The sequence below is a fragment of the Podarcis gaigeae genome (assembly GCF_964106915.1).
Source record: "Podarcis gaigeae genome assembly, chromosome: Z".
Classification (NCBI taxonomy): Eukaryota; Metazoa; Chordata; class Lepidosauria; order Squamata; family Lacertidae; genus Podarcis; species Podarcis gaigeae.
This window is the reverse complement of record NC_139691.1, coordinates 48,870,887-48,895,165: the sequence shown is the minus strand read 5'-3', so window position 1 is coordinate 48,895,165 and position 24,279 is coordinate 48,870,887. Positions and strand designations below refer to the sequence as shown.

General features: G+C 45.8%; 2 protein-coding genes across 3 annotated transcripts in view; one reads left to right on the top strand and one right to left on the bottom strand.

The window, feature by feature from the left end:
- The window catches only part of KLHL13 (kelch like family member 13), a 570,056-nt gene that overhangs the window by 430,549 nt on the left and 115,228 nt on the right, over positions 1 to 24,279 (top strand). The window lies entirely within an intron of this gene.
- Positions 1 to 24,279, bottom strand: part of WDR44 (WD repeat domain 44) — a 48,941-nt gene that overhangs the window by 13,124 nt on the left and 11,538 nt on the right. The window contains exons 2-10 of one of the 2 annotated variants that reach the window (XM_083722789.1): positions 19,884 to 19,917; positions 15,670 to 15,744; positions 13,966 to 14,620; positions 13,631 to 13,761; positions 11,662 to 11,757; positions 9,299 to 9,435; positions 6,311 to 6,394; positions 5,929 to 6,035; positions 463 to 614 (exon numbers count right to left, since the gene is read on the bottom strand). In XM_083722789.1, the coding sequence (XP_083578915.1) occupies positions 463 to 614; positions 5,929 to 6,035; positions 6,311 to 6,394; positions 9,299 to 9,435; positions 11,662 to 11,757; positions 13,631 to 13,761; positions 13,966 to 14,620; positions 15,670 to 15,744; positions 19,884 to 19,917 (1,471 nt within the window). Of the gene's footprint in view, positions 1 to 462; positions 615 to 5,928; positions 6,036 to 6,310; positions 6,395 to 9,298; positions 9,436 to 11,661; positions 11,758 to 13,630; positions 13,762 to 13,965; positions 14,621 to 15,669; positions 15,745 to 19,775; positions 19,918 to 24,279 lie in introns of both variants that reach the window. The other variant, XM_083722790.1, reaches the window with a different exon arrangement.

Below are 24,279 nucleotides of genomic sequence, written 5' to 3'. Positions count from 1 at the left end.
GCGGGAGGTTCCGCCGGGCGTGCAAGGCTTGGGGCGGCAGCCTGCACAAGGCTTGCAGGCAGCAGCTGTTCTGGGGGCTGGGGTCGGGGGAAGCTTGGGCTTCCCCTGCGCCAGCCCCGCGCCTGGGGGGGAAATATATTTTTTTCTTTATCCCCCCCCCCAAAAAAAATCTAGGTGCGTCCTATGGGGCGATGCGTCCTATGGGGCGAAAAATATGGTATTTATAATGTTGTTCGGGGGGAGGGGTGCCTACTATATTCCCGGTATTTTGCCTAGGCATATTCCAACCTGTTTCTTTCCTTCTGGTACGAGCCATTCACTGTTTCTCTGCCATTTTCTCTTCCAGAGATTCCTGAAAGCCTAATGAGGAATTCAATGGCTTCTGTGGGATCCCAATGGCAGATTGATACTGCCAGGTGGGAGCGGAATGGTTTGTGAGTGGAAGCAAAAACCGCAACCTACCATATGCTCTCCACTGAGATCCTGGACAACTTTAATTTGCTCAAAATCAAACGGCCCCTTGAAGCCATGCGCCGCCTTGAATTTCACTGGCCTGGTATACGGCATGCCTTCATCATCGCTTGAGGATGGGTCATCTTGATCAGTGTGGAATACTAGGAAGAAAACGAGTGCCTGGAATCAAAGCCTATTACCTTCTGCAAAACTCCAACTGGCTCAAAGCAAAGGCCCAGATGGCTTTACGGCAAAATATTATAAGATATTAAATGAACAATTAGTGAACCCATTGAAAGATGTCATGAATGAAATACTGAGCACAGGGGAAATCCCAGAAACATGGAAACAGGCCTATATAACAGTAATTCCAAAACAAGACGCAGATTTGCTGCAAATTAAAAACTATAGGCCTCTTTCCTTGTTAAATGATGATTACAAATTATTTGCAAATATCCTAGCTAACAGATTAAAAAAAATATTAAATGAATATATACATCAAGATCCAGGAAGACAAATGAAGGAGAATAAAAGGAATATTTTGAATATAATAGAATATTTGGAGGCTAAAATGAAAAGAAAATGAAAAGAAAGTGGCAATGATGTTTATAGACGCTGAAAAAGCCTTTGATAATGTTTCTTGGAAGTTCATTATAAAGTTGTTAGAACAAATCAGAAGTGGTCCCAAGTTCTTAAAAGCAATAGCAGCAATCTATTCAGAACAAAAAGCTAAACTAATTATAAATCAGGTGATAACGGATGATTGTAAGATCCAAAAAGGAACAAGACAAGGATGCCCATTATCACCATTATTGTTTATTCTGGTCTTGGAAGTACTTGCCAAAAACATAAGAGCAAATAAAGAGATTACAGGTGTAAAAATTGGGGAAAGCAAATTCAAGTTAAAAGCGTATGCAGATGACCTAGTGATAACAGTGGAAGAACCTAAAACTTCACTCCCTAAAGTAATAGAAAAAATTCAGAATGTTGGGAAAGTGGCAGGATTTAAGCTAAATAGGAATAAAACTACTGTAAATTATTAGTTAAAAACATGAAGGAAGAAGAAAGAACCGAATTAGAACAAAACATTGAGACTGAAGTCCATAAAAAGGTTAAATATTTAGGGATTTGGTTAACATCAAGAAATATAAACCTATTTAAAAATAACTATGAAAAAATTTGGCTTGAGGTAAAAAGAAATTTAGAAATATGGAGCAGAATGAATCTCTCAATGTTAGGAAAAATATCAGCAATTAAAATGAATGTGTTGCCAAAAATGCTATTTCTTTTTCAATCAATACCAGTCATCCTGAAAGATGAATGCTTTAAAAAATGGCAGAAAGAGATTTTAAGATTTATCGGGGGGGGGGGGGCAAGATAGAGGCAGGTTTGCCCTCCCAGACCTTAAATTGTATTACGAATCTGCTTGTTTGGTATGGATCAGGAACTGGATGAGATTGGACAAGCAAGAGGCATTACAACTAGAAGGACATGACAACAGATTTGGTTGGCATGCATACTTATAGTACGGGAAAGGGAAGATTCATAGAAGCTTTTACAACCATATAATCAGGAAATCATTAATGAGAGTATGGGAGAGATATAAAGACTTATTGGGACAAAAGACTCCGTGGTGGCTTTCACCACATGAAGCATTACTGCTCAAACCACTTGGAAAGAAAGGAAAATGGCTCACAAATGCTGATTTATTAAAGGAACATGATGGAAAATGGAAATTAAGAGATTATGATGAGATCAAAGACCACTTTCACAGTTGGTTGCATTATCGGCAACTACATGAAACATATAAAGAAGACTGTAAGAAAGGATTTAGTTATACTAGATCTAGGTTTCAAACGGAAATGATTAAAGGGAAAGTGAAAGGCCGCATATAGCATATTATTAGAATGGGAGACGAAAGATGAAGAGGTAAAAAGATGTAGGTCACAACATTATGATGGAGGATTGGGTTCAGGGGCGCCGACTTATAAAAAATATTGGGGGGGCCCATACCGGGGTCCTGCCCTGGAAGTTTTCTAAATTTTAGATGAAAATAAGTGAGTTTTAAAGTTTTTTAAAAGTATTTTAGAGTCATATGATCAACATTAGAACCCCGAAAACTCGACTCTCTATAACTCCACACTCCGGGAAACTCGACAAGCCTGAAACACTTTTTGGCTTTGAAAAAAGAAACAAAACAAAAACACGCACGGTATTTTCGTAAAAAGCTAATTTAATTTACAGTAACAATTATGCTTATAGACTATTACAGAGCAGTGAATATATAGCTCTGAAAAGACTGAAATGATATTTAAATAAATCCTAAACTATCATTAAAAGAATAAAACATAAAATATTGCTGTCGCACAGTAATAGCACTTTGATTAATAAGTGAAATAGCTAATTTAAGCTTACTTTGAATAAGGCTGAGGGTTCATTAAATAAATATAATATCTCAAAGTTAATGCTTTAATACAGTTAATAAAGTTAATACAGTATGCCTAATACTGTATGTAAATACTGTAATACTGTATGTAAATAATGGGCTTTAATTGGGTCTTACACCCTAAAAATATTTAAGTATTTGAAAATAACTAATACAGTACTATAGTAATATAGAAATACAGTACTAAACTAGTACTAATATTTCGAAACTGAAAATTTAACATTCTGTATGTATTTAATTCTCTATTTTATAAAGATTTTTAATATCTGACAGTGAGTTTGGAGTAGCCCAATGCAAAAATCCTGAGGATCCATGTGGATCCATGCTTTGTAACCACGTTTTTGCACCACTGTGACCCTAGGCAACAGTGGGTGCGTGATTTTTTTGGTGCAAGATGTAGCCATGGACATGCTATGTGATCTGATGGTGAATTTGGGGTGACCCAATGCAAAAATCCTGAGGATCCATGTGGATCCGTGCTTTGTCACCACGTTTTAAATGGGGAGGGAAGGAAAAACACAGAAGGGACAAGAAGCACAAGAGGGGTGTGCGGAGAAGCAGCGGGCTAAGAATGCAGGGGAGGAGTTTAACGGGGTGGGGGGGAGGAAAGGAAGGCAAAAGTCCCCCCCCCAAGTCAGCCCTCTCTCTCTCTCTCCCACCTGCATCCCTAGAGCACGGAGAGGAGGAGGTGGTGGGCTGGAGCCTGCACACAGTGTGACTAGGAAAGAATTAGAAGGAAGGACTCGATCCTTTCCTTAACCCTCTGCTTGCCAGGAGGGCAGGGGATTCCCTGCTCTTTGTTGAGTTTGAGCAAACGCAGCAACAGAAGCGGGTGGGCAATAAGACCCTGAGGCAGAATGCAGGAAAGCAGCAGCTTCTGCCTTCCCTCCGCCCGAACCGCCCAATCTTATTTTTGCCTGATTTTTGCCTATTTTTGCCCCTGCGCTCCGGCGAGTCAGCTCCAGGGACCACACATTCGCTCAATAACACGCACAGACATTTCCCCTTACTTTTTAGGAGAAAAAATCTGTGTGTTATAGAGCGAAATTTACGGTAATAATGTTCTTAAATTATTGGGGGGCGGAGCCCCCCCAAATGATTTTTTGAGGGGGCTCGGGCCCCCTCAGGCCCCATGGAGTCGGCGCCTATGATTGGGTTAAATGATGGAAAACTGACTTAAAATTTACAGATTGTTCCCTATTGAAGGAGAATTACATGAAGATGATGTATAGATGGAACACAACACCAGTGCAGTTAGGGAAAATGTACAAAACTAGTTCAAATAGGTGTTGGAAGTGTAAGGAAAAGGAGGGAACATTTTATCATATGTGGTGGGATTGTAAAGTAATTAAAAAATTTTGGGAAATGATATACAATGAATTGAAGAAAATGTTCCATTTAACATTTGTTTAAAAACCCGAGGCATTTTTGTTGGGGATTGTTGAAAAACATCTCGATGTATGCAACAACGGCCGCGAGAGTTCTGGTAGCACAAGGATGGAAGACTGAAGAAACTCCGACTAAAGAATTATGGCAAGGAAAATTGATGGATTATGCAGAACTGGCAAAACTGACTCATAAGTTACGGGACAAGGATAACTGTGACTTTAAGGATGAATGGGAACCTTTCACAAAGTATTTGAAGACGCAACAAAGCGAACTGGACTCTTTGGCAGGTTTTGAATAAACATTCACAATTTTTTTACTGATAATAATAAGCTAAACAGTTGGAGGATCTATACAACTCTGTAACATACAGAAAATAGCATTATTGGAGAAACCAAAGACTGGAACTGAGGGAAGTCGGGGGGTGGGGTGGGGGGATGGGTTTTATGGGGGGGAGGGAAAATGGGGGGGGATAAGGATATGTTTTTGGAAAATATGTTTTGTTATAATTTTGAATAATTTTTTTAAAAAATAAAGCAAATGAGGCAACAGCAGTGGATATAGACAGAGAGAACATAGGAAACTCCACTATGTGGAATCAGGTCATTATTGGTCTATCTAGCTTAGTCTTGTCTACACTTCCTGGCAGCAGCTCTCCCGAGTCTTAAGACAGGAGTCTCCCCCAGCCCCACCTGGAGATCCTTGAACCCTGTGCATGTGTTGTATGTATTTAAATGTAGAACTATGTCAAATGGACGTAGAAATTTACATATGGACAAACAAAGCTGACTTATGCCAAGTCAGGCCAGTGGTCCTTCTTGCCTAGTACTGTCTGCATTGACCAGCAGCAGCTCTCTGGGGCTTCAGGCAGGAGTCCTTTTCCCAGCTCCACTAACTGAGATTGCAGATATTCAGACAGCTGCCCCATGCAGAGTCAGGTGACTGACTCATTTAGCTCAGGGCTGTCTCCTCTGATGGCTGGCCTCCTTCCCATCAGCTGAAACTTGATCCTTAAAAAAACCAAAAACAAAACTGGAGATGCCACTGGGAACTGAACCTGGAGCCTTCTGCATGTGAAGCAGGTGTTCCATCTCTGAGCAACAGCACCTGCCCCGCATTTAGTGTCTGTTTTATATTGCAGCGGAGGGGAGGGACTGATGCTGGGAACCAGCAACCTGGGCCACAGTCACACCAAACATTTAAAGCACCATGATACCACTTTAAACAATCATTACTTCCCCCAGAGATTCCTGGGAAGAATGGTTTGTTAAGGATGCTGTGAGACCTCTATTCCCTCTCCCAGAGCCACAATTCTCACAAGTTCCCTGGGAAGAGGAATAGATTGTTAGGCTACTCTGAGAATCAGAGCTCTGTGAAAGGAATGGGGGGTCTCCTAAAAGGTCCCACTGTGCTTAACGAATTACAGCTCCCAGGATTCTTTGGAGGAATCCATGACTGTTTTAAGTGATATCAAACTGCTTTAAATGTATGATGTGAACCTAGTCTTGGTCAGAAAGCGGAAGGCAAGATCTGAATCACAAACCCCAATCACAATAAGGGTAATGAATGAAATGCCCCCCTTCTTTCTGGGTATATTGCCCATTTGATGCTTCCCAACCCCAAAAGATCCGTCTTTCTCCAACCTTCATCTCGAACACTCTTGACTTTGTTGACGGCCCGCTCTCCATATTCTTCAGCCAGGTGCCTTGCCCTCTTGACTGATTTGCCCAAGAACTTCTTCAGCTGAGTCCTGGGGGCGGAGGGAGAGAGAGAAAATAAAGTTGCCATGAGCAAACATTTCAGATAGCAAATCCATTTAGGAGATGGCACACACGATTTGTAATAGGGCCACGATTTGAAATACAAACATCCATTTGCTTTTTTGCTACTTTTAGTTTAATATTTAGACCCTGCTGCTCCATAAAAACAAATAAAAGAAAAGTAGGAAAATGCAATGGGACTGTATAATAAAAACAAAAATTTTAAAACCCACCCAACCCCATAAGAAGTTAGTTGTGGCCTTACGTCTTCTGCTTCAAGCGTCCTCCATCCGTGTCACTTTGCTGTGGCTGCATTTTGTCTTCATCGTCTGACTGTGCCCCATCGTTACTGTGGAAAAGCAAAATGGCTTTAAACCTTACGTGCCAAGTATCCACATTTCTCAATGGAATCAAACCCCAAAATGAAGTAGCTGCAGCTTTATCCTATGTGCTAAGCTACTTAGAATAAAATAAAAGGTTTGTTAATCCCCAATGATGCTTCCAAGCAGTTTATGTATAAAAACCAGTGACGTGATCCTTAAGATTCAAAGAGCAATAATTGAAACACACCATTAAACAACCCCATTAAGAGTGGCTGGGGAAACCCAGCCAGATGGGTGGGGTATACATAACTTATTATTATTATTATTATTATTATTATTATTACACATCAATTAAAGTGGAAGACAGGTGGTGACAGCAAAGGAATGTGTGAGTAAAGAGGTGTCTTCACAAGCTAGAAGAATACCAAAACAAATGGGGCCTCCTCCTTGAGACTCCCCATTTAAAATGCTTTCCGCTGGTGCCCATCTGCTAGGCCTCTCCAGAAACTGCTAGACGTTTACATCATTCCTGCTACCAATGATGCTTGCTGGGGATGATGCGAGTTGAGAGTCCCTGGATATCTGAAGGGCACCAGCTTCCCCACCCCACCCCACCTATAGACCACCAAATTTGGCACCTTCTGTAATGATAAGGAACTGTGGGAGAGCTGTGAGGAGAGAGAGAGACTTTCTGCTGTCCATCAGGCAATGGACCACACTCCAACCCTAGGAGCCTTTCCCAGACCATGACTTTGATGAGCAACTGGGAAGATAGGAGTTTGGGGATATTTAAAAAAAAAAACAATTTAAAAAGTTGTATGTCTTTGTTTCTCATTTTGACCCTTTTACATGGTTATGCATGTTATGTGGTATTTTATGCATTGTGACTTGCCGTTATTTTTATCAATTATAGTTTAAAAATTCTTTACTTGTTAAGTGTAAACTTCAATTATTATTTGCTGATATTTCATTGTACTGTTTACTATTACATTCAAATGGATTATTTAATATTGCTTTATTTGATATAAGCTGTTTATTTGAAAGCTATTGTGACATTTATGTATTGGATCGGATTGTTACTTCCTGTGTGACCTTTGCTGTCTATTTTGCTGCTTCTTCAGCTTGTAAACCCCCTTGGGTATAGTAATATAGAAAGGCAGTATACAAATTAAAAGTGAAATAAAAGAAGAAGAAAGTGAAAAGACAAAAGGAGGGAGGAGCTTCATGGCCAAGGGACCATCCCTGAACTAGGACTGATTCCTGGCAGCTACCCCCCCTACCCTCTCAGAAAGTGGGGCAAGCCAGTTTTGATCCTCCAGTGCCAAAGTTACGTATTTTTCGCTCTATTAGACGCACCGGACCATAAGACGCGCCTAGTTTTTAGGTGAGGAAAACAAGAAATAAGAAAGCAACGCAAAGCCTCCTGAGCTAAGAGGGAGCGCGTCTCCGTCTTCGCTCAGGAGGCTTTGCAGGGCTATCCCTGAAGCCAGGAGAGCAAGCGGAATCGGTGCGCACTTCAGCGGAAGCAAGCCTAGTGGCTTCTCCCCGCCTCCCGCAAGAGCCGTGCGCTCTTTAAAGGGAAAGCAGCTCTTGGGGGCTTTTCTGGGAGGTGGGGGAAGGGACAGAGCTGTGCACTCTGTCCCTTCCCCCACCTCCCGCAAAAGCCAGGGATAGCCGCACGTAGCCTCCGTAGGGCAGCGGGATGAAGGCTCCCTGCTGCCCTGCAGAGGCTTTGCACGGCTAAGCCAGAAGCTAGAACAGCCAGCTGGATCGCAGCGCAACGATCCTGCTGGCTGTCCTGGCTTCTTGCTTGGCCATGCGCAGCCTCTCCCGAGCAAGGGGAGCCTTCATTCCCTGCCCGGGAGAGGCTGCGTGCAGTTAAGGCTCCCCCAAGAGCCGCACTCCCTTTAAAGAGGGCGTGGAGTGTGTAGGGGCTTTTCCCCAAGGAGGGAGAAGGGCAGCCCTTCTCCGTCCTCGGGGAAAAGCCTCAAAGAGCCACACACACACTCCACGCGGCTCTTTAAAGGGAACGCTGAGCAGAGGCTCCTGCCTACATTCGCTCCATAAGACACACACACACATTTCCCCTTACTTTTTAGGAAGGGAAAAGTGTGTCTTATAGAGCAAAAAATACAGTAACTAGGCAGGATCACATGGGAGCTGGTAGTTCTTCAGAAACAAAGGGGTTCCAGACCACTTAATGCATTAAGGTACATTTAGTAGTCCACTGTGTGAATTGGGGCTGGAAACAAACCAGTGAAGCTCTTGAGAAGGACTAATAAAATACAAGACCTATCAGTTAGATCAAATGTAATAGAGGAATCAAACAAGAAAATTCAAAAAGAAATGAAGGAACATAAAAGGGAGACAGAAAAAATGAAGGAGGAAATATGAGATTTGAACAAATCACAAGAACAGATTGAGGATAGCTTAGCTATGACAGAAATGCGTCAAAACAACTCAATTTAAAATTCAGAGGAGTAGAAGAAGAAATCAATGAGAATATAAAAGAAAAAATCATAAGAGAATTAGCAAAATGGTTGGAAATAAAAGAGGAAGAAGTAGCCTTTACTGTAGAAAGCGCATTTAGAATAAGGGTGAAATCCCAGCAGCTCAAACTAAAAAAATCTCCTGGTGATTGTTTGATGATACATTTATATCTGTGTGTGACAGTTAATCATTTTGAAGCTGAGTTCTGGACCAGCTAAGGTTTCTGGACTGTTTTTCCCCCAAAGGCAAACCCAACAGAAATCATGAGAGAGAACCTCTGGGGCCCTGCAGATGTTGCTGGACTACAACTCCTATCATCCTTGACTGCTAGTGATACTGGCTCCAACAACACTTGTGCCCATACGTAGAAGAGACATTGATAAAGAAATGCAGGCAGGCAGAACAGGCACCACCATCCAGGTGCTGCCCTCAATTCCTACCTGACATATTCCTTGGTCCGCCTCATGATGTGCAGCGTCAGGGGGTTGATGCCCGTGGGCAGCTTCTCCTCAGCCAAACTCAGGGGTATCTCCTCTCCTGTGTCAAGATTCTTGATCATGACGCTAGCCAGGATTTCCTACAAAGGAAGACAGGACAGAAGGAAGGGTCAATGGACAAGGCTCGTGCACGTGATGAGAGGAACCACAGAAGGTAGCAGCAAAAACAGTTGACTGAACCCAGGGCTGGCGATGTACTCATCAAGACAAATAAGACAACTACAAAAAAAACCTGGGGTTGATTGCTATATATGGTCTGCTATCAATGCACCCAAGCAGCACTTGAAATCCAGACACCTGGGCATTAGGATTGTCCTCCAGCTTTGGCCTTGAGCACTCACCATCCCTGACCACTGGCCCTGCTGGCTGGGGCCAAAGGCTGCCCTGGACAGACCTTTGGTGTGACCTTGTGAGGAGAAATGCTGTGCATAAGGAAGTCTGTGTATGTGCTTTGGAAAAAGGCGTCTGTGCTTCAGGGCCTGCTAAGCAGCAGCTCCTTGTTGATGGGCTCTGAAAAGGGAGAGAGCGCCAAAAGGGCAACAGTCGCTTTTAATACTTATAGGTGGGGCCTGGATCAGGCGGGTTCACTCCGATTGGTCTGTGAAACAGCAGGCCCCTCATTGGCTACAGGTTCTTGTCAGTGGAGAAGGAGCAGTTAACTGTCCGTTGCGAAAAATAACTGTCCGCTGGGAAAGACAGTTGGTGAAGGAGGCTGAGGGGAAAGTGGAGAGCTTGAGGTTCAGATAACGAGATGTCTCTTCCCCAGTGCAAAACAGGGAGGCTCGGTAGAAGAGAGCAGATGGCTGGGTTAGGCTAAGGGACTGGCCTATACAGAAGTCTCCCACACAAGGGTGGTTTTGCATTGTTGTTGTTGTTTTTGGTTTTTTAACAAAAAGAAAATTAGTTAAAATGTACAAGCAGCCAGAAAAGTTTTGGGACCAGAGGCCAATTGCCCCCAGTAACTGGAGTGAATCTGGCTGAAGTGGAGGGCTTAGGGAACGTGGCCTGAGGTAAAATCCCTTTACGAGGTTGGCGTCAGCAGCAGACTCTGGAGTTATTAGAAATTGCTGTTAAGCACGTTGGACCCCAATGTAACACACATGAACACCCCTTCAATGAAGGATCTCAGCTGAAAGCTGGATACCAGCACTGGAGAAGAAACAACCTCATGCCTATCATTTTATCATCATCAATTAAATGTGTGTGCTGCCCTTCATCCAAAGGTCTTGGGGCAGTTCACAGCATAAAAAAACACAAAACAGGCACACAGAATACTTATACCAAGCTACCAGGATGTTTTGGTAGCATTCTGATGGTGCTGCATGCGCCTGAAGGCTTCTTCCACATCACTTCCTCCCCTCTCTGCCATCCCTCCTCAGGCAGAGTAAGAAGAATCAAGATTCAGCTCCCCACATGCCCCACTGACAGTCTAGGCCTGTAGACCTGGAGGGAAGACCCAGTGAAGACTGAGACAGCAGAGGGATGTGGAGAGCGGAATGGGAGGGAAGAGATCCTGGAAGCATTTTTTTTTCGTATAAAGGGCTCCTTCCACTATGTCAGAGACTGGCAGGGACTGAGGAGCTGGTGGGGGGGGGCTATGGGACCAGAGGCTGAGCCAGGGAAAGTAGGCGCTGATTTATGTGCCTCCCACAAGGCAGCGGAAGAGCCTGAGGAGGAAGAGCCCGGGCTGGATGTGCCAGGAGCAGAGGGGGCCCAGAAGAATCCCCTCTGCCCCCTCCTCCCCTGTCCCCCAGGACCAGGCTTGAAGAAACAGGTACAGAGGCAATCTCTCTGTGGCAGAAGTCGCAGATTGCCTGCATGTGCAATGTCAGACAAAGGTACTTAAGTTTGGGTGGAGGCGAGGTCACGCTGTTGCTCCAACTGTGCATGGAGCACTAGCCTGGGGAGGGGATGCTAGCTACTCAGTCACCAGAAGTGAGTACGTGCTCTGCTCCTTAGGAGCCAACATTAAGTATGTGCTTTGCCAATAGTAAATTGAACTGCGAGCCATTTGGGGGCACTTTCCTTCCTTCCTTCCTCTCTTCTCCCAGGTGCTCTGTAGCTCTGTATTTTCCCTCCTAGGGTGTCTTGAGTACTCCCTGTCCAAGATGGGAGTCCAAAACATCTGGAGAGCACCAGGCAACACCAAACTAGTTGCCGCAATGGACATGGTAGACAGCATCTTCTCATGGCTTTTTGGCCTCTTGGATCTGTGCATGTATGTATTTATTTTAACACACAGTTCCTGAAAGTCGTTTAAATAGGCAGACAGTAACAGTTTTGACACCAGACCCCCTCCTGGATACCTCATCTGTGAGCTCCCTGCCAGAATTAGACCTGGGTCTCTGAGGCCCAATCACTTCACTCGAGATCGTTTGTCCATCCGCCGACTTTCCATTTTCCTGCAATTACACAAGGGCATTTGCTTACATGCAAAAAATGAAAGAACACATACTGTTTCATGAGCATTTCAGGGCAGGAAAATGGGTCAAAGCACATCCCAGACTATAACAGGCTTTCCGCCGAGCAACATCGTAAGCAAGATCAGTAAAACATGTAGCCTGCTTTTAAGAACTGCAGCCTATCTATATGCAGGTGCTGTTATTCTAAACTCACACACTAGGGAGGATGCACCACTGAACACAATGAAATTTACTTCTGAGTAAACACACAATGCATTGTAAGCTGGCAAATCTTTTTCTAAACTTTACCACTAGTTGCTAGTGACACGTGTGCACGCGCGCACACACACAAATGAGCCTGGCAAATGGACTGCTGCAGAGGGCAGGAAGCAGGTCACTTTCTTCCCACATATACAAATGGGGGTGGGGAGAACTGGTCACCTCTTTAGTTCCTAACTGCAATCATTCATTAGAAGTAAAGGTGCCCAAGCCATAAGGTAGGATTTGCAAGTGGGCTTCAACTCTAGACTCGGCACAGCCTGCAAAGAACAAACCCTGGTGGTGCTAATGGTAGCTCCCTGGTATCTGTTACACAATGTTGCTCAACCTTAGGTCCCCAGATGTTGTTGAGCTCCCATCATCCCTGACCACTGGCTAAACTGGCTGGGGATAAAGGCTGAAGAACACTGTTCTACAGAGAATATTTGACTCAGTTTGCACGAACGCTAAGCTAAAAAATGGCTAAGTGAGAATGAGCAAGCATGCAAATACTCTCTGCAAAATCGGCAGTTGCTTCACTTCTCTGCTGGTCCTGCTGCTGCCGCCATAGTGCTGCCTAGAGCTAAGCCATGATTTGTCTTCCTGTTACATCTGAATCCGAGGCTCATGGTTTGCTTCAGTCCAGACAAGCCACCAGCCACAGGTTGTTCTTGGCTCATAACTCACAGCTTGTCCAGCAGAAACAAACCATGAGCCTAGGTTTGCACATGGCACTGGCAACCCTGGGCTTAGCATTCACAGACACAGGACAAGAGGAGGAGCAAAGTGTGAGATTCTTGCTGTGAATACCCACAGACTCCCTCTCTCCTGCCATTATGTGAACTGGTGTCACATCTGTACCATTCATTTAAAGCACTGGTCTTCAACTGGTGGGCCAGGACCAATTCATAGGTTGTGGCCTGATCCAAGGTGGGTCATTCAAATCATTCAAATGTATGGAAAAGATTAAGAAATCGGTCCCCAAATGCATGTTTGGGTTAAAAGTGGGTCCTGGGTCTAAAAATGTTGAAGACATTGGAGAATCCGGAGAACTGTGGTTTGCTAATAGTGCTGGGAATTGTAGGTTTATAAGGGGAAAACTAGAGTTTCCAGGATTCTTTGGAGAAGCTCTGTGGTTTAAATGTATGGTGAGGGTGAGAACTAGTTTGAAAGATCAGCAGCTGGCTAAAAAGCTCACAAAAAAACCATTTTGTGTCTCACATAGATGGATATTTAAGGACCCATTCAGAAACAGCACCCCGCACCACATCCAAATGCAGATGGGGAATCATGCCTCGGAATGCTCCTTCATACCATGCTCAGTGAAAAGTAGATTATTAGACAGGGAAAAATGAAGCCTAGACCCCACCCCCCACAACACACTGGGTTTTTGCATACTGGAATTTTTTAGTTTGCAGGGAGCATTCCCAGAAACAACCCAGCACCCACATTCAGAAATGCCCCAGTCCCCCAAACAGATACACTCCACCATCCTCTTCCGGAGCATGTGGATCAATCATGCATCCATGCTTTGGGGTCCTTTTCCCTCCCACGTTGCCCTGGGCATCAATCATTACTTCCAGTGGGAAATTGGACATTTCAAGTGCCATTTTACCTGTGCAGTGACGATTTTGTCCCCGCTTGTTGCGCTGGCCAGATCCAAGGAAGGCTGAGAATCTTTGGCTATGGACTCCATCAACACATTGGGAGGTAAGAGGCCACCAGATGAAAAAGTCTCCCTGGGAACTACAGCAAGACATTAAAGAAGTGAGGAGTTTCTACCAATTAAATCAGATTTACTCCTCCATCATGTGACTCCAGTTCTCACCCATCCCGAAAGTCAGGATGGCAAATACCTAGAGTTGGAGAGAGCTGGAATCCAGCAATGTCTAGGGAACCAAGTAGCCCACCCTTAGTCTGGTACAAGGATGCAACAAAACTAAAACTTACCTTCCAGACCAGGTGTTTTGTGTGTCTCAATTTCCAAGTCGCTCTTCTTCTTCCTTGGCGGCGGGGCAGGCCGAGCAGGGGGTGGGGGCCTTGGGGGAGGGAGGCCTGCTGGTGGGGGAGGCCGGGCAGGGCCAGACTTCTTTGTGCTGGCCACAATGTCTGGCTCTATGTTGAGCTGCCGTGGTGGTTTCACAGGAGGCATCTCATCAGCCACGGATGAATCTCTGGCAGGAAGGAAATCCACAGGTGCCTCCAAGACATCCGCCGGCCTTGAGTCAGCTGCCTCCTCACTTTTCAATTCCTTGTCGCCTTCTCCTGCTTGCCACAATGGGATCTCGCTTGCTGTTTCCACTGATCGAGCATCACCTTCCCCCTGCCGATGCTCCAATGCCCCCTCATGGGTCTGCAAAGCCTGCCTGGGCTCCATTCCATTTGCCACAGCCTGGGGGCCCTGGCAGGGGGGCTCTTCTTCATGGCCTTGTAGCAACCCTGCTTCCGCAAACAAGAGTTCGGGAATGTGCTGGAGAACATCAGCTCCAGAAATCCAAGTGTTCGCATGTGACGGGGAATCGGACAGCTCCTTTTCTGACGAGCCCAATGGATCATAGTCAAGTTGATGTACCTTCTGGCTTTCTTCAATTATATTGTCAATTATCTAAACAAACAAAAGTGTCACATGCAGGAGCTGGCTGGCAGTTGTCGCTGTAACCTATAGAGACTGTGGCCTGGTTGTGGCAGTGGCATGTCTTGCAATGCTGCGAAAGGAACTGAGCTAGCTAAGCCACCGCACTGAATGCACTCACTCCTGTGTGTCCACAGCAGGGGTGTTTTTCTGGGCAACAGAATCATATAATTGTGCCCCTGCTCTCAATCCCTGTGAATATATAGACAGTGAGATCATCCCTTGTGTGGGCAAACAAAGATTCCCCACTCAGCCTACTGACAGAACCATATTCTAAACCCACCCAGGGTCCAGAATGCCCACCCTGTTTTCAGAGCGGAGCACAGCTGGGATGTTATGTCTATGCCCTCCATATGTTGTTGGACTACAACTCCCATCATCCCTGTCCGCTGGCCGCATTAGGTGGGGCTGATGGGAGATGGAGTCTAGCACCTGGAATGCCACAGGCTCCCTATCCCAGATTCACAGCATCCTTATTTTAATTGGGGGAGGGGATCCCGGAATCCCAAGTATCAAAATTTTGGAAGACACTGGTCTTTGCAGAGAATAATGATTCAAAACAACTTTAAGAAGGAAGGAAGAACTTGGCATACACAGCCAGTTGCGGAGGCAGGATCATTGTCTTTCAAGCTTCAAGCGACAATATGCAATCCAAATGACAATAAATAACATTTATCTACAACATCTATTAGACAAATCACAGTGAACTGGTGACTTTACTTTTAATCTTTTATTAAAAATCTGCACATATTGAACACATAACAGTTTTAACTGCTTAATGATTTCATCTTTACTACCAAATTAAGACACCCCAAACTAAGAATTTAGTTTTTACAAACTCTGCAGCCTTGGAATACTTGCTGCCTCTAACTTTTCCCACGAATTCTCACAGCTGAAAACTGTGAGGATTAATAGGCTCCCAAAATTAAATTAAATGGCCTTTCAGAGCACTGCTCAAAAGATTTGTTACATGACTCTTTAAAAACCTGTACTTCAGGATTCCCATCAACAACCTAACACACCTCTTTAGGGTCCTCCTGCTTGACTTCCAAAGCTCCTGCTTCACATTCTGCTTTCTGTTGACCACTGGTCAGCTCCTGAAAAATAATGCGTAAGAAAGAACTTGTTATAAAAGGGGTCAAATCCCAAATAATCAAGAAGGCAGCAAGAAACTGCACATCATGGTGATGCAGAAACAAGACTGGCCACAGAATGTACAGGGCAAAGGGAAGCTTCGTATTAGCTCAGGATACATTCACATGAGCAAACAATGATTATTTTATGCAAGCTAAGAGCAGCACTGTGGGAGCAGAGGAGGAGTTTGTGTGTTATGTTTGTAATTATGCATTTTTTACATAACACCCTGAGCATGGCTTGAAATATGGAAAGGCAGCATCCAAATAAAATTATGTATGTATGTATGTACCATACTTTTCCGTCTACAAGATGCCCCCTTGTATAAGGACCCCCCCCCCCAATTTTAGGGGACTAAATTTTAAGAAAATGAAGGGAGATGGCCAAAGGTTATTGAGCCTCTCCCCACACAGCTGCCGGCAGGAAGCACTCCCTGGATCGTTTCCCATGCGCAGCGGCAGCGGGTGAATTTGTGCTCCCTCCAGCCATCCGGTTTGCAGGAACGCAACCTCCCCTGATGCCACCGCACACGGGAAACGATCCAGGGAGTGCTTCCCATGCGCAGCGGCATCGGGTGAATTTGCATTCCAAAGAGCTGGCTGGCGATGTGCAGCTTCTCCCCACCATGCAGCTGCGGGCAGGAAACACCCCCCAGATTGCCCCCTGCGGCATTGGGGGAAGCCACACTCCTGCCAATCAAATGGCTGGCACCGTGCCACTCCCCCCCCCCGCCATGCCACCATCTGTGTATTGGATGACCCCAGTTTTTTGACAAGATTTTTGAGTCAAAAAACCTCGTCCAATACACGGAAAAACATGGTATGTATGTATGTATGTAATCTGCCAGCCTTTTCCCATGTGCGACTGGCCACTGAGTCTACAAGCAGGACATGAAAGCAACAACTCTGTCATAGCTTGTTCCCAGAGGCCGACATTCCCAGGTAGAATACTTCTGCTAATGGAGGCTCTAGTTAACAATCAAGTGTGGATATACCTGCTTCGTGAATTTGTCTAACCTTGTTTTTAAAAGCCCTATTTTCCCTGTGCAAATACTGATGAAAGAGTTGTATTGCATCCACTTTCCATTTCAAAAAACAGGTGGCTGTAACAGCCTTGTGGAGACAGTAGTCAGCATCCTCAGCAGCCAGGCGCTATCCCCGCAAGACCCACCAGCCCTGCCATGGGGCCCACCAATATGCCCAGTCCCTTGGCTACGGGGGTTTCTGTTGCAAGTAGCCGTTAAGCTGCCCACCATTTTTATGTTCCCACAATGCCTTAGACTGCCAAACAGTGTCGTTCCAGAGCTGGGTAGAAAAATTGGAGCAGCTGGCAGTTTCGCAGGACCATATGCTGCCATAGCCAAGGAAGCAAGCAGCGAGACAAGCTAAGGGGTGGCACACACCACAGGGCACTTTGCAAATGGGCGCCCTATAATCCGAAGGCAGTCCCACGGCAAACAGAGCACGAATAAACCCTGACAAGGGCATAATTAACCTGGTCACTCTTCACAGAGGACCAATGACATGGCCTCTATCTTTAGGGGAGCTGCTCTGCTGCTCTATGTAGCTACCTATGTCCTTGTGTCCTTTCAGGGCCAGTTTAAAATGCCTTTTGTTTTTCCAGCTCGGACATTTTATGGTACTTCAAGGCTCCTGTCTTTTACTATCCAGGTTTCAAGGGGTAGGGAGGTCGTCTGCAACACTCTGGCATCAATGGAAGTGATTTCAGGAAGTACTTTATGCTTCAATATTTATTTTACAAGCAGCACCTGAGGGGTGAGCGTAAAACACCCTAGTATGCAGCAAGATGTACCTTCCATTGCTGGCCCTGCACAGCAGCAGCATAAGGCTAGTTTGGGACAACACTGTCCTTAATTCCCAGAAAATTGCACAGCATCACCTTCAGCCCATCTAACCAGAGACACTTTAGGATTTTCTCTCTTCTCTCCTTTTCTCTTCTCCCCCCTCCCCACTCCAAATGTGTACTAACTCCTGGCCTACTGTGAGAGCCAGTGTGGTGTAGTGGTTAGAAGTGCTAGACTTGTAATCTGGTGAACTGGATTCGCTTCCCCGCTCCTCCACCTGCAGCTGCTGCGTGACCTTGCCTTGGGCTAGTCTGAAGTTTGTTAAAGAGTGTTTGTTGTGGGGAAGGAAGGGAAAGGAGATTGTTAGCCGCTTTGAGACTCCTTAGGGTAGTGATAAAGCGGGATATCAAATCCAAACTCTTCTTCTTCTTCTTCTTCTTCTACTACTACTACTACTACTACTTAATAAATGCCAGAGATTCAGCTGTGCTGTCACTGTACTTGGAGGCAGCATACTAATTACCTGTGTGGGAAGCAGTGGTGCTGCCTCCATGCGCTAAGTTTAGAGTTCTGCTTTCACATAATCTCAGGCTTTTCAAACTGGAACACTCAACTCCCTTCTGTCACCACACTGGCAGTTGGGGAGCAGAAAGGGAAACGAGGAACAGAGAGAAGGAACCCAGCTAACGAGGCTGCAGAAGCTTAGTTAAGCCTCTGGCTTCCGGTTACCTCGGGAAGCAAAGCACAGCAAAGTTCCAGTTTTCTAGCACATATTTCTAAGCTCCATGTTTATAACAGGCACAGACTGAATAGTAGCCGCCAATGGGGTGTGTGTGTGTATGTGTGTGTGTGTGTGTTCCTTTGCAGGCAAGGTTAACAAAGGAAGGAAGAAAAGCATCAAGAGAGCACTTAAGAATTAGTTCCTGATTCTTTCCTTCCAAGTTGAATCTCCCGACACCCTGCCCATCAATCCAAGTGGCCTCTGGGGACTGGAACCCTTGGTGGTGCCAGCACTTGCAGATCAGAGCCCAACATCTGGAGGCCCAAAGGATCCCGAGCCATGGTTGAACATCATGCAAGAACTGGGCCCATTCATCAGTGGGCTCTCACCACTCTTAGTGTGCGCTTGGTTTGTTGTCATCTGCTTCAGTTGTGAGGGGTGCAGAATTTTAATTACAACCACACTATAATGGATGCACCAAGCCCAAACTTTATGTGGTGTATTCTCAAATTGAAGGAGAACAAGGCTGCTAACCACAGTAGCTTATGTTCCACCTCCACCGCCGAAGACAGAATGCCTCTGCATGCCAGTTGCTTGGAATCACAAAAGGGGAGAGCTGCTGTTGGTTGTGGGCTTCCCAGAGGCATCTAGCTAGCAACTAAGAAAAGAGAATACTGGACTAGACGGGCCATTGGGTTTGATCCAGGCTTTTCTTGCATTCTTTTTGCTGAAACAGAATTCCTGAACTCCACTCATACATTCTAAAATATGCAACACAAGGGACCTCTTAAAAACCTGGGACCTCTTAAAAACTAAAGGAGCATTTAGGTCAACTTCCCCCAACCTTGGTGCCCGCCAAACGTTGTTGAGCTACAACTTCCATTATCCCTGACCACTTGCCACGCTGTTCGGGGGCTCGCAACAGTTGTAGTTCTGAACACCTGGAGCAATGTGGCTAGTGAAAGCTGATGTTGTCTGTGTTAAGTACTCGTGCGTCTTGGGCAGGGTAGCGGGGCTAAAACCTGCCCCCCAGCCTGTTGTCCACACTTTGATAACCTAAGTACCAGCAGTGGTGTGTCTCTGGAGTAGGGTGGGTGGGTTGCAAGTGCCACCCACCAATTCAGATCCTCATTCAGAAAGCCACCTGTGCCTCTGGGACACGGGACACATTGTGCAGAATGAGATTCCAGTCACCACCCCAAAAATCAAACCCATAAACTCACTGTTTATATCCTTCTTGTTTAACAAAGAAATTAAAAAGCATCATGGGGCTGTGCCTATTTAGAAAAACACCATGCTTCCCTGGCTCTTGGATGAGAATGTAGAGAGCGACCCAGAACGATTTGCTGTGCTTTTTTCACTTTGAGATCCAATCTCCCCGGAGCAAAAGCTTTGAGCAAAGTCCTACGGGTGAAGAAAAACTCTGGAGGGGGAAAAATGGTCCCCCATCTCCATTTTCCACCGTCTACCTAGGCACTGCAGGTCTGACGTCTTTAGAATGAGATGACCCTGGCTGCTCTCTACTAAGATCAGGGACGCTGCTCACATCTGACAAACATTGACACAAATAGACGCACCTTCGGTACCGGCTGCACGACTTTGGTTGGCGACCTGTCAAGGAGAAGAAAAGAAACACACCCAGAGACAAGCTTAGATAAGATGGGGGGGGGGGGAGAGATAATTTAAACACCTTTTAACAGAGTTTAAAAATTAACTAGCAAGTTTCTCCCCGTTCTCTGGGGTGATATTTTTATAAGTTTCTCCTTCAAGGAAAGCTATCACCCTGATAGCGGGAACCTCAGGTTTGGCGGTAGAAAACCCTCTGTTTCACCCATGGGACCCTCCCCCCGGTCCACCCTTCACCACCACAGCTTCACACCCTCCTTGAATGTCCCCCCGCTCTTTGAAACATATTCTTGAACTCTTGACAAGGCTTGCCTGCAAAGAAAGGCAAGAGGGAGGGGTAGGGTGTGTTTAGAAACCAGACTACTGGACAAAGGCAACACTTTGGGGGACCACAGATTTCTGTAGCTTAAGAAAATGGGAGCAAAAGGAGGCCCACAGAGGAAGAGGGGTGCATGGAGGAGACAGGGGGCCCCAGGGAGGATGAGGTGGCCATTGTGCTCATGCCCTGCCATCCAGCCCTCCTGTGTCTCCCACAACACAAACTATTTCAGGTTTTCCTTTGTGGCAGCAAGAGTGAAAAAATGCTATTTTTAGTGAGCCACAGCAGCTATTCTCAGAGGCCTGCTCAAACTGAATGGTTCTATGCTGAGGGCATGGTCAGAGAAGCAGGTGTCCAGAGCCTCTGCTCAGAAATGGGCCATGAAAATCTAATATGTAGACTTTAGCCAGCACACACGGGCTCAAGTTGCATAGTGTTGTTGCATTCAGGCTGGCAGGGCTTCTCTTGAGGAATCATATAAAGCTAACTGACCTATACCTCCTGGGATAATGCACAGGTTGTAACAGTTATGGTCTGGATTTTGCACTCCTCCAAATGTCTGCAAAAATGTTTTCAGTATGAAGTGAAGCGAGAGGTGCCCAATGTTTTCCAGTCTTTCTCTGCACCAAAGGTCCAAGCAGCTAGAGCCCTACTGCTGCCACCAATCACCACAGATGCTCAAAACTGGGCCACAAATTCCTTGGGGGGGGGGGTGTGATGAGAAATGCCTGTCTGCTGCCCCTTCCAGGAATGCAGTATTGGGGAGGGAAAGGATGGCTGCCCCCTTGGTCCCATCTTTCCCTCTTCTTGTACCACAGGAAGGGATGTGATGTCATCATGTTGCATCACCAGTAGGGGCACACCTGTGTGAACCCACACCTGTGTAGCAGGAGGTTTCTAGCCACTTGGAACAATTATACCTTTTGGGCGAGGGATGCAAGAGACTGGGAAACTTCAAAGGCAGCCCTTGGAATGCCTTGCAACCACAGTATGCTGCATACATACATTTCTCCATTTTGGTGTGGGGTTGTTGTTTTTAATCTCAAATAGAAACAGAAGTGGGACGAGACAGAGTGATGAATGAGCATGTGCATGAGTGACTTGGATGGGAAAGAAGACTCATCTGCTCCTCTCTCATTTCAGACAGAGCCTCATGCATCACCCTTTCCTTTTCTTAAGCTGCAGGCGATGCCAAGGGTCGGATCTGGGGACTTATGCATGCAAAGCCTGGGCTCTACCACAGAGCTAAGGCCCTTCCCTGGACAAACATCGAGGACAGCAGTCACCACCCAAATCCCTTGCAGCTGCTTCATTTTCTGCAGCCAGCCATACTTTCCTCCCTTCCTCAGTTCTGGGGGGACTTGGGGAGTAGTGGGAACACACAATTTGACAATTCATGGTAAGTTCACAGTCCTGAAGCTGCAGCAAGGCACTCAAACCTTGCACAGGGTCAGTGGTCCTGGCTGTCAAAGGCCACTTCTGCAACTACAGTGGCCTCCACCAGACTCACATCTGAAACTCTGGAACCATGTCTTCCCTTAGGAATCTGTGGTTTGGGTGAAGGGGATGGACAGGGGAACCTGTTTGATAAGAAAGGTTATGTTCTCATGTTCTAAGTTTTGAAAGACCAACTCCCTTCTGTGTGTGTGTGTGTGTGTGTGTGCGCGCGCGCGCATGTGTGTGTGCGTGTGTAAATGCACACACGTGTCACTTCTGACGTGACATGTCCCTATGCTGTGTATGTTTGGAAAACGTGAGGCAGGAAGCTCACTGGAAAACAGCTAAGAGAACCTTTAGAACTCACTCCCCATCTCTCCTGCTGCAAGCTCCTTTTCAACAGGAATCCAACAGCAGAAGATCCAGCCTTCGCTGATCTAGCACCCTCCAGACTACAACTGCCACTGCTGGGAGGGGCTGATGGGTGCTGCAGTTCAAAACCTCTGGAGGGCACCAGGTTGGTGAAGGCTGCTCTAAAGCATTTGGAGATGGGCACTAACCAAAATAGAATATTGGGCAAGGTGGATGATGCATTGTGACTGTTCTTCAGAATGATCCCCTTTCACTTTCTTGTCTTCCCCATGGTTGTGCTGAGTGAGACTGATGGGGAGTTGAAGGCTCCAAACATCTGGAGGGCACTAGGCTGAGGAAGGCTGCATCAGGGTCATTTCTTAAAAGCGTTTCCCCCATCCACCTCTACGTTGCTGCTTCTCTGTCTAAATACAGGAAGCAGACTCTCTGCCTAATTTATAGCAGTATCACTGAAGTATGTTGGAAGTGCAGTTAGGAGACAGGCAGCTTTATTCCCAGCTGGTGGACTTACATTAGAAGGCTGGAGGGAGGGGGGAAAGTCCTGGTTATAGATCTTGTGCACAATTAAGAAATACACTGAAACTTAGAGAGGCTTTTCTAACATATTTGCAATCTAAGGACAGGCTAGTAACATACAGTGGTGCCTCGCAAGACGAAAAGAATCCGTTCCGCGATTCTCTTCGTCTAGCGGTTTTTTCGTCTTGCGAAGCAAGCCCATTGACAACTTAGTGGATTAGCGCTACAGCGGTCTAGCGGCTTCTAGCGATCAGCTGTTAAGCGGCTTAGCGGCTTAGGAAAAAGGGGGAAGCGGGGGGAAACCGCAGGAACTCGCAATATTTTTTCGTCTTGCGAAGCAACCCCATAGGGAAATTCGTTTTGCGAAGCGCCTCCAAAACGGAAAACCCTTTCGTCTAGCGGGTTTTCCGTCTTGGGAGGCGTTCGTCTTGCGGGGCACCACTGTATTTGGAGGCAACAAGCTTCAAAGGAAAGAGGCGTAGTTATTGTGTAGCAGCAAAAATGTTAATTTGCAAAAAGATATTGGAAATATTTATATTTAAAAAAAACAGTTTATCGAATTTATGGGACCTGGCTATCATGAATAGAATCACATGGGCATGTGAAGATGGGCAAGCAATACATTTGGAGAGGAACAGAAAATCATATCATACCATTTTCTTCAAGGGGGAGGTGGTGTACATGCCTCCTCCTGCTTTCTTATTTAATCCCCACAACAAGCTTGTGAGGTGGGCTAGTAACTGAGAGGCAGTGACTGGTCCAAGGCCACCCAGTATGTTTTGTGGCAGAGTGGGGATTTGAACTTTGGTCTCCCAGCTCCTAGCCAGGCACTCTAACCACGACACCGATAATGTATTAAGGGCAACCCTTACATTTTGCAAGAAATTATCTTTGTCAAAGTGCTTTGTCAAAGGTGTTTAAAATCTTACATAATGTATCTGTGTCTAAAACACAGATTTAAGACAACAAAACACACACTCAGCACCCTCAATGAGACTGCTATGGGGGCAGGTGTTCCTGAGCAGTCCTAAGAACTGGCAGGTTGACTTGAACAGCAGATGGCTGCATTAGAGGGCCTGAAGGAACTGCTCACTCACCACAAAAAACCTTGTAATAAGAGGGTTCAACTATGCAGCACCACAAAGCCACCAGTTGAAGGGAAGAAGAAATGGGGGGGGGGGTTCCCTAAAGAGCTTTGGGGCAGCAATTTTGTTTACCACACTCCAATACTGCAGCTAAAATTAGCAGAGATTCCAGTTCTGAACAGCAAGGTGGATGTGAAAGATGAGAATCTTTTAAAAAGCTGATGGTTTCCTGCAGATCTTGCTGGACTGCAGTCTCTCCCATCATCCTTGACCACTTGACCATGCTGGCTGGGGCTGATGGCAGCTGGAGTCCAACAACATCTGGAGGGAATCAAGTCCAAGTCATTTTCAAATATCTCAAGGGCTGTCACACGGAGGATGGAGCAAGCTTGTTTTCTCCTGCTCCAGAGGGCTGGACTCGAATCAAGTTAAAAGGAAGGAGATTCTGACTGAATATCAGGAAGACCTTTCTGTCAGTAAGAGTTGTTCAACAATGGAAAGGTGATGGACTCTTAGAGGACTCTCCTAGCCTCTAAGCAGAGGCTGGGTGGCCATTTGTCATGTCTGATCTAGTTGAGATTCCTGCATTGCCTTCCAACTCTGCAATTCTATGATTCT